The sequence below is a fragment of the Belonocnema kinseyi genome, chromosome 9 (genome assembly GCF_010883055.1).
Source record: "Belonocnema kinseyi isolate 2016_QV_RU_SX_M_011 chromosome 9, B_treatae_v1, whole genome shotgun sequence".
NCBI lineage: Eukaryota > Metazoa > Arthropoda > Insecta > Hymenoptera > Cynipidae > Belonocnema > Belonocnema kinseyi.
The window spans coordinates 48,463,138-48,473,866 of NC_046665.1; the positions used below are offsets into that span (position 1 = coordinate 48,463,138).

A 10,729-nucleotide genomic window follows, 5' to 3' on the forward strand; every position below is an offset into this window, starting at 1 on the left:
AAAGGATAAGATTGTAAAAAAATATAGATATAAGCGGAAAGATTGCAAGGAATGGAAGGCATGTAAACCCTTAGGGGAGACATTATGAATAAAGAAGAAGAACTATTTATGAAATCGTTGTAAAATCATAAAAAAATTGAGAAATCTTTGGAAATCTTGGAAATTTTTCGAATACTTAAAAATATTTGCGAAATCTTTAAAATCTTTGTGAAATCCTTGAAATATTTATGAAATAATTGAAATCTTTGTTAAATAATTTGATATCTTGGTGACATCCTTGAAATCTATGTCAATCTTTATCTTTGAAATCTTTGAAATTTTTTTATCTTTTCCAAATTTTGGAGATCTTAAAAATTTTTTTTTCAAATATTAAAAATATTGGCGAAATCTTTGAAATCATTGTGAAATCATGGAAATCTTCAGACCTTTGAAAAATTTCGAGAATTTTTCTTAAATATTTTGAAGTCTTTGAAATCTTTTGAAATCTTTTGAATTCTTTAAAATCTTTGTAAAATCTCTGGAATGCTTTTGAAATCATTGAAATTTTTTTAATTCGTCGCAATATTTAAAATCTTTGCGAAATTTTGGTGAATTCTTTAAAATTTCGGAAATATTTTCAAAATCTTTTTTAAATAATTGAAATTTTTGTGAAATTTTCAATCTGTGGAATCTTTTCAAAATTTCAGTAAAATATTTTTAAGTTATCTATGTTAAATGCTTACTATTTAAATAAAAATTGTAATATTTTGACATTTTTGTGAATTCTTAGAAACCTTTGTGAAATCATTGACATTTTTTCATATGAAGTCTTTTAAAATCTTTGCGAAATATTTCTGAAATCCTTGAAATTTTTGTAAAATCTTCGAAATTAAAACAAAATTTCTTAAGTATTTTAAAATGTTTATGAAATATTTTGAGAACTTTTGAATTCTTTAAAACATTTGAAATTGTTTGGAAAATCTTTGTAATCTGTTAAAATTTGTTGTAAGATCTCTCGAGGAATTTAAAAATCTTTGCGAAGTCTTTCTGAAATCTTAAATAATCTGAAATATTTTGAAACATTTTGAAGTCTTTGTAATCCACGATATAATTATAATACTTCCATACTTTGAAGAAATTGTATGTTCAAATAATTGAAAGTTGTTTAGAATTCAATAATTGTTGAAAAGATTGTTACATTTGCATTAATTGATAATTATTGTATAAGAAGTTGTTGGTAAAATAGTCTACGAATAGTATAATGTTTTGACATTGAAGTAAATTTACTAGATTTGTAAGGATAAGCAGACCTAGAAAACCTGCAAAAGTCATTGAATTTTTAAACCAGACTTCTGTAGAAAACCTGTTGTAAAAACTTTAATGCACGTAGAATCTGCCTGGAAAGAAAATGAAACGATTTAAGCTATTAAAAAGAGAAGATCGATCTACAATTGATCTATAAAATTTTAGACAGGATACAAGGGATCCAAAATGAAACGTATCAATTCTGGGCTATTTTCATTTCCATATTTTTTTTTACCCATTCTAATAAATAATTGATAAAAACTACCTGAGGTGAATCAGGTGCAGATGGAACAGTAGCAACTAGAACTCTAGTTCTAGCCACAGTTTGTCCAACTTTGTTCCTCGCGACTACTTTATAAATTCCTACATCGTATTCCTTAGCAGGGTCAAAGCTGAGGATAGATCTGCCCTCATTGTCTTCAGTTATTTTAACCCGATTGCTTTCCTGAACGACCATGTCGTTCTTGAACCACTGGATGTTGGGTTTAGGGTTTCCAACTGCGAAACATGCAAGACTAGCCGATTGTCCTTCTTCAATTGGTTGAATTTGAGGTTTCTCTCGGAAGAAGGGCATGTGTCCTCCCTTTTTGGATTCCATTAAAGCTTCAGCTTCAGCGTAGCTGTGAAGACGAGTTCCAATTTCATGACGAAGACGTCTCAAAGTTCCTGTATCTACATTCCCATAGGTGTTGATTCTTGCTTTTCTTTCATCGTCGATTTCCTCGTCCATGACGTCAGTGAATCTTCTACGTTCTCTGATGACTGGGGTCTGTGAAATCATTATTTTTGTTTAAAATTCAAGTCGATATTGTGTACTTGAGGGAATAAACCATTTTAAATCATTTTCCGGACGTAAAGTCGTGTAAAATGACATTTATCTGACATCGCTGATGGTGAGAAGATCCTTCATTGTACAAATAGTGGACGTTTCGAGAGATAAATGTTCTCACCAGGAAACATTAATCCATATTGGTTAATTAGAAGTCCATTTGTTTGAAAATAGTAATAAAAGTTAATTTGTAGTTGAAAGTTTGTAATACGAATAATAATGAATTACAAACTTACAACATGTATAGATTAGAATTTTAAACTAATAAGAGAACTTGAGAAGAAAATCACAGATTATGATCTTAAAACTACAAACTAATTTCAATAATATTTTTAACAAAATGGGATTTTAATTGGTCGTTTAACAAACGCCAATGGAACAGAAATGATTAAATGAGCCGAAATGGCTTATCACATAAATTCATTGAAAATAGCTGAAGCAAATAATCAGTTAGAAAATTAATAAAACAAAAATGCGAACATAATTAAATGTTTTACGATCAGGATCGTGAAATATTTAAACGTTTCTGCACTTTAGGTGATTAGATTTTTAACCAATTATTTGTTTTGATTGCTTGTATTAGCTGAATTTATTCCAATAAACATTAGCTGGTTTAACCGTTTTTTTCTAAATTTTTTATTATTATTTATAATAATCTTCAAATTCATTAATTTACTTTGTCTAAATTGAAGCTCCTATGTTTTTATTGTCTCAATTTTGAAGCTTCAAGTTTGCATTCATCAATTTTGAAAGTTTCCAATTAGAAATCATATAATTTAAAAAGTTTTTAGAATAATGCAACTTTAAAAGTTTACAATATTTAAAATTCTTCAATTTTACCCGTACAAATAATAACGAATTTTCTTGATGAAGAGAAATCTTATTTTAAAATAAAATAATGTATCCAATCACTTCGAATATAATTTCATAATAGATATGATACCTATAATTAATTTTTGTCATCCATAAAATTAATAGGATATAAAAAGTTCTGAATAAGTTAAATTTTTTAAGGGCCTTAAAACTAATATTGTTTAGCTTTAAAATTCTTAATTCACAAATATTTGTTCTAAAGTTTCTTAATTTTTTTATGTTTAATCAGGAATGTTACAGTTCGTTAGTTTTTGGGCGAATATTATCGTATTCAAGGATTGATGGCTGTTTTAATGTCAATTAGAAAAATGGTGTACTTAAAATTGAAAAAATTAAAACTCGTCGAATTTTGGAAATTTTATAAAACAATTTGTAATCTTATGAAATTCCTTTGGAAACCCCTGGAAATATTACAAAATTACTTTTAAGACTTTACAATCAATTAAAATTCAATAAAATCCCTTGACAAACCCGGTAAATTCCATGAAACCTGATCATATTTCCAGAAATTTGGTTTAAAAATCTCTTTATATCACCGAATACCTCGAATAGATGTATAAAATATTGTTGAATGCCTATAGGTCCTATAAAATCCTTCAAAATTCTTTAAAACCATATGAAATTTGTTTGATTTTCCTTTCAACATCATTAAAATCTTTCGGAGTTCCTTGTAATTTTTTTAATATTGTGAAAATTCCTTAGAAACCTTTAAAATACCCTAAAATATTTTAAATCCTATGCAATAATTAAAAATCCCTTGAAATTTCATAAAGCTGTTGAAATCTTTAAATTACCCTTAAATCTTTTATTCCCTATGAAATATTTGAAAAGACCTTAAAATATTGGAAAAACTTTTAAAATTTTTGAAATCCATTAAAATATTTTAAGTCCTATGCATTCATTTAAGATTCTGGAAAATTTATTAAAATAAATGATTGAGAGGCCTTGAAAACTTTTAAAATTATTGTAATTCTAAAAAATCTTATGAAATAATGTTTTTGATAAAAAATACTTACTCTCCAGTCATAGGTATCATCAACTGGTCTTGGGTAACCAGATCCGCGGTTGTAGGCGACTTTCATGTATTCGCGCAATCTTACAGGAAAACCGGTATCACGGAGTTGGAGCAAATAGGTGTCTGGACCATTTTGGTAGCTAGAAATTTGAGAATAATTATGTTTAATATCATCGCGAGATTCTTTTTCCCGTCTTTAACTAATTTCTCCTTTTCCCTTATTTCCAAGAAACTCTCCCAAAATTCGTCTTTTTGGGTTTAAAATTCAAATATTTGGTTTACAATGAACTTTTTTTTGTTGAAAATCTATATTCTTGAGTTGAAAACACATATGTTTTGTACAAAATTCATCCTTTTCCCTTAAAAATTCAATACGTGATTAACTTTTTTTTCTTCCAAGAATGAAAAATCTTTTTTGAATGACATTTCGACATTTTGTTCAAAATTCCCCCGAATTATTGAAGATTCATCCTTTTGGATTGAAAATTCATCGTTTAGGAGAAAAGTAATATTTTTTGGTTGAATGCTAATTCTTTTAAGCTGAAAAATTAAATATTATAATATTGTTTCAGAATTCATCTCTTTTGGTTGAAATTTTAATTATTTAGTTAAAAATTCAACTGTTTTGTTAAAAAGTCAGCTTGTTTTGTTTAAAATGCAACTACTCTACAGAAGGTTTATCTATAGTGTAAAAATTCATTTTTTTTTGGTTGGAGATTGATCTCGTTGGTTAAAATTTTTAATATTTTCTTGAAAAGTAACATTTTCTTGAAAACTTATATTTCCGGGCTTAAAGTTTAACTCTTGTAGAAAATTCGCGTTTTGGGCTGAAGGATTCCACAATTTGTTAGACATCTTTTTTTCTTTCTTGTCTGAAAAATCTATCTTCAGTTGCAAGTTAAGTCTTTTGGTTTTGAAAATATCTCTTTTGTGAAAAATGCCACTGTTTCGTTGAAAATTAATTTGTTTTGGTTGATGATTCAACTATTTTATTCAAAATTCGACCTTTTTAGTTAACTTCAACTGTCTTTTATCTAAAATTCAAATATTTTTTGGTTGAAATAACAATTTTTACATTTTTCTTTAAGATTTCATTTTTATTGGTTAAACATTCAACTACCTGGTTGCAAGTAGAACTACTTTGCTAAAAATTATTTTTTGTTGTTGTTGATGATTAATTTCGTTGGTTGAAACTTTGTATTTTTTTTTTGAAAATTAAATTTCTAAACTGGAAATTTAACTATTCCGTTTTTGGTTGTAAATTAATCTTTTTTATGTAAAAATTAAACTATTTGGTTAACAATTATTCTGTTTTTGTTTAGTATTTAACTATTTTGCTAGAAATTCAAGTATTTGGTTTAAAATTAATTTTTTGGTGAAAATTCATATTAACGGGTTAAAAGTTCAACTATTTCTTTAGTATATTCGTCTGTTTCACTTAAAATTTTAACACTTTGAAAGAAAATTGAATTATTTGGTTGATAATACAACTGTTTGGTTAAAAATTAATTTTTTTATTTGAAAAAATTATATTTTGAGGTTAAAAATTCAACTGTATAATGCAGAAAATTAGTATTTTTTTGGCTTTAAATTTTAAAAAGTTTGGTTGTACATTTTTGCTTTAAAATTCATTTTTACTGGTTGAAATTTCATCTAACTGGTTGTCACTTAAACTGCTTCGTCAGAAATTCATTGTTTAAAATAGATTTATCTCTTTGGTTTTTTTTTTTGGTTGATAATTAATTTTTAAACGCAAATTTTAACTGTACCAGTTTTTGTTATAAGTTTATGTCTTTTGTTGAAAATTTGCCTTTTCTTTGTAGAAAAATAATCTTTTTGACCAAGAATTATTATTTTCTAGTTAAAAGTTCAAATCTTCTACTATTCTAGTATTCTAGTAAAAATTCTAGTATTTTGTTGAAAATTAAGTTTTTTATTGAAAATTTAACTGCCTTGTAAAAAATTCATCTCTTTTTGTTAGAAATTGAACTTTTTTGACTGAAAAGTTAATTTTTGGGTTAAAAATTAATTTGTTTTGATTGACTATTTAACTTTTTCGTTTACATTCAACTAATTGCTTAAAAATTACCTTTTTTGTTAAAAATTTCATGTTCTATAAAAAAGTCATACTTTCGCTTGAAAAAACAACAATTTTGTAGAAACTTTAATTATTTTGTTGAAAATTAACTTTTTTATTGAAAAATTATTATTTTGGGGTTTAAAACTCAACTTTTTTGTAAAGTTCGTATTTTTTAGTTAAAATTTAAATAATTTGGTTAAAATACCACTTTTTTGTTGAAAATTGGTCTCTTTTGCTTGAAAATTCAACTATTTGCTTGTCAATGCAACTCTTTGGTTGAAAATTAATGTTCTTTTTGGTTAAAAATTCATCTTTCCTTTTTGAAAGTTAACTTTCTGTTGTTGAAAAATAATCTTTTCGGAGTTGAAAGGTAATTATTTTATTGAAAATTATTTGACTTGGTTGAGAATGAACTTTTTGGTAGAAAATTTATTTTTCTTCCAAGAAAGAAGAATTTTTGATGAACAAAGATGAACCAAGGTTAAAAAATGAACTTTTTTGTTAAAAATTCATAGTCTGAAAGATAACGTTTTTCTTCAAATAGCCTATTTTGAACTTGAAAACTGAGCTATTTTGTTGCAAAATTCGCCTTTTTGAACTGGAAATGTAACTATTTTCCTGCAAATTCAATGTATTTCGACTTGATAGCTTAGAAATAAAATACCTACATTAATTTGATTAAAAAGAATTTATTCCCTTTTTATTTCCCTATTTTCGTGAAAAATCAACCTATTTTCCCAGTTTTGAGAGAATTTTTGGGCTGTCCAGTTTGGAATTAACTTACTGGCTCTCGCTTTTGACAACACCAATCTCCGTATCGATAGGTTCTCTTGAAGGCACTCTGTCCTCCCAAGCTTTAGGTGGAGGTCTCTTTGTAGGACTATAAGTTCTTTCAGGACTTGGCTCTGGAGTGTATCTTTGGCCAGGTGGATAGACCATCTTTGAAGGATGTTCAAAGGCACTGCTGAGTTTCCTTCTACGATACCATGTTCTACAAGATGCGTTAGTATACCAATCCCTGAAAAAGGCCCTTTTCTTTAGAAAAAATGATCGAATTTCCACCAACTATCAATACTGAAACCAAAACAAAACTTACTTATAAAGTTTGTAGTAGTTCTTCAAGTTCTCTGAAGGGATTTTGTATAGATCAGTGAAGGTTTTATCAGCATAGGTCAACCAGGGATGTTGAAGAGCCGCGTGAACATCAAGTCTCCTCTCCCACTGATACGCCAGCAGACTACGAACGAAATCCTTTCCGTCATCAGAAATATTAGTCCAGCGATCGTCAAAGTCCCATTTTCCTTCCTTGATCTTTGTTAAAGTTTCCCTGTCGTTTATACCTCGGAAGGGAGATATACCGGAAAGAAGAATGAAAGTGATGATACCGACTGGCCACATATCGGTTCGGTATGTAACACCCTCGCCATTAACAACTTCTGGGGCAACATACTCTGGCATTCCGTACATCAGAGTCATTAGCTGATGTCCAATTCTTCTTGTCAGTCCAAAGTCACCTATCTTCAAGTCGTCGCCTCCTGCATGCGATATCAGAAGGTCTCCAAGCTGAAAGACAGGGTTGATCAAAACACAAGATTTTTATTTTTATGTCCACATCATTGTTATAAACAACTTACAGTTAAACCAAGGTGAGCATAGCCATTGGTGTGCATGTACTCCAAGCCCCAAAGAACTTGTCTGATATATCCAGCGATGTCCTTTTCAGTATAGTACGCTTGCTTCGTAAGGTTGTCAGCCAGTTCACCACCACCAGCCCTAAATTAATATCGTTAAGGAAAATGCTCTTATATGATTATAAAAGAGGCAACATAATTTTGCAAGAAAAATGTAAAATGTCTTTAAAAAGGATACAATTCTGTGACAAGTGTGAATGATTGATCATTTTCGTAAGCATCATGTAGCCGCAGCAGTTTTCGATGACTCAGGTTGTTCATCGCATCCATTTCGTTGTACATGTAAGGTCTAAGTTCTCCACGACCGTGCATGATCTTAGCAGCAAAGTTCTTGCCAGTGGGTCTTTCCACAGCATGGTAGGTTACACCCTGAGTTCCTCTGCCAAGCTCGTCACCAATGTCATAAGTATCAGTGAATGGTTTGTCACGAGGCTTTATCTCTGGTTTTCTTGTGTAGGTTCTGTAGCCATATTCGTGCTCATTTTCTTCTATATGAACCATTGCTGAACTTGAAATGCAACCTGCTACGTTTCTTGCACTCAAGGAGTAAAGACCTTCATCCTTGTGGATTGCATCTTCAATTACTAGGATGGATGTGTTTGGTTCTACGAACTGAATCTAAATAGGAAAGAGAAGAGTTAAACTAGCATTATTAGGGGCTTTTCGAAAATGGAGTCTTATTTCCAGGGGGTGGTGGGTTAATAGGTGGTTCAGAGTATGAGAACAATAAGAATGAAAGTTGCCAAAGATAAAAAGGTGTTAGTTTGTTAAAATTTTAACTCGAATTATTAAATTAATAGTGTTTTTAGAAACTGATGAATTCTCATTGACTCAAACTTTTTAATCAACTTCTTAAAAACATTCTACTACATTTAAACAAGATTTTGTAACGAAATGGGGGAATGAGATTACCGCAGAATGTGACATCATACATTAAAAATATAAATTTGAATAATAATATTTCGAAATGATTGAAAGAACGAAAATTAGTATCTGATTCAAGATTTATTTATTTTGTTAAAAATTCATTTTTTTAGTTGAAAATTAATCTTCTTAATTGAAAACTTAGCTGAAAATTTATCGTCTTAGTTGTTAGATTTTTCATTGATTACACAGCCACACAAAAAAAAGTGTGCGGATCTGGTAACAATACACACGTATTCCTATGGATTTTGGGGCGCTGAATTCAAATTCGGTATCAAAAATCACCCACCACGTCATGGTTGAGCCATAACCTCAAAAAATGACGATAAATCATGCACTGAGGCAAATAAATTTCAAAATAATGTCAGTGATGCAAATTTCCACTTCAAAAACATATCGACAACTGTGAAGGATCAACCCTTGTCTGATATCGACTTATTTAACATAACTTTACCCAACAGAACCTGAACTCACCTAACCTGAATTAACAGAAATTTATTGAACTACACGTAAAGCTCTGGAAGAATATTTTCCCAGTAGCAAATGTGTGCTACATCGAATGGGTCAACTCGAGCCTAACCTAGAAATAAATCTAACCTCGATTGACCTAACCTAGCTGAACCTAACCTAACCTAACCCCACGAAACACAATTAAACTGATTGCGTTGTCCCGTTGTGTTTGCGGCACCGTTTCATTCAGCTTCGGCTTAACCTACACAGAGGTTTAACCTATCCTAACCTAACCGATTCCGCTGACATCCCTGTTTGTGCGTACTTTCATATTTTGACATTAATAGCAGTAAATGTCTGGAGTTTCGTAACCGCTTGTAGCTAGCATTATTCGCCTGTGTCTGTAACCAGGGCACCTCCACGTGGTGACGGTAGGCAACGGATCCACATTGGCTGAGTCCTTGGGTAAACGGCGTTCATGCTGTCATGGCAGACACAGGTACAAAGTGTATTACGATGCAGGGAAAAACCCCAGTATCGGCGTCTGGTCAGGGTGGGAAAGCGGGCTCTCCGACGTCGTCATCATGCAACCGTAGCTCTTCATCAATGGGACACTTGGTTGGTGTAGAGTCTCATGCTACAAGGAAAAAACCGCGAGCATTTCTCAATCGCATGCCTGCAAGAATAGCTCAGATTCATTCTGTTACATTTGCAGTAAATATGAAGTGAGCAGTTTGCGAAAATCAATCGACGAGCAAGTAAAAGGTCTTTACGAAAAGTGTTTTGACCGTAAATTGCTGCACCAAGAAACAAAATGGGTTCCTCAAGTCATTTGCAATTCCTGCAGACTTATGTTGTATCGTCTAAAAAATTCAAACAACGAAGAGTAGCGCAAGTACTCTACACCAACCGCATGGAAAAACCCGTTATTGCGAAGGACTGCTACTTTTACATGAATTCCGTCAAAGGGTTCAACGCCAAAAATAAAAATAACATTTCGTACATTAATGTGCGCACAGTCACAAGAGCAATTGAAATCAATAAAAATGCACGCCAGACTGATTTAAGTGTTTTAGAAGATGATAGAATGGAAGTTGAAAGTCAACGTCATGGAGACGGTAGTGAAACCAGTGATCGAATAGAAAATAGTTCTGATGATTCCGATGAAAATGACGAAAAAGATGACGAATATGGCGTGCATAAAATGAAATTGAAGGTTCCAATATTAGTGTCGCAACTAGAACTGAATGATTTTATTAGAGATCTTGCATTACCGAAAGACGGCGTTGAATTTGCTGCTTCATTTCTAAAAAGAAGAAATCTTCGAGAGCCAAAGACAAAAGTTTCATTCTATCGCGACAGGGACAGAATTCAGAAAGTTTTTTGTTAAATACGAAGAGACGTCTTTAGTGTACTGCACTGACGTTAACGGACTAATGAACCACTTGAAGAAAAATGTTTACAGAGACGAAAAATGGCGACTTTTCATTGATTCGTCAAAATGCAGCATTAAGGCTGTTTTACTGCATAACACGAATACTTACGCTCCTATCCCTATAGCTCACTCAACGGTCATCAAAGAA

At 30.9% G+C, this 10,729-nt stretch overlaps 1 protein-coding gene across 7 annotated transcripts in view; it reads right to left on the reverse strand.

Annotated features, from left to right (window-relative positions):
• LOC117180885 (obscurin) overlaps nt 1-10,729 on the reverse strand; it is a 250,331-nt gene that overhangs the window by 14,121 nt on the left and 225,481 nt on the right. For all 7 annotated transcript variants that reach the window (XM_033373461.1, XM_033373455.1, XM_033373460.1 and 4 more), the window contains 6 exons: nt 7,951-8,390; nt 7,716-7,854; nt 7,178-7,644; nt 6,866-7,099; nt 4,003-4,141; nt 1,550-2,053 (listed from right to left, as the gene is read on the reverse strand). In XM_033373461.1, coding sequence (XP_033229352.1) covers nt 1,550-2,053; nt 4,003-4,141; nt 6,866-7,099; nt 7,178-7,644; nt 7,716-7,854; nt 7,951-8,390 — 1,923 coding nt within the window. The remainder of the gene's footprint in view (nt 1-1,549; nt 2,054-4,002; nt 4,142-6,865; nt 7,100-7,177; nt 7,645-7,715; nt 7,855-7,950; nt 8,391-10,729) is intronic.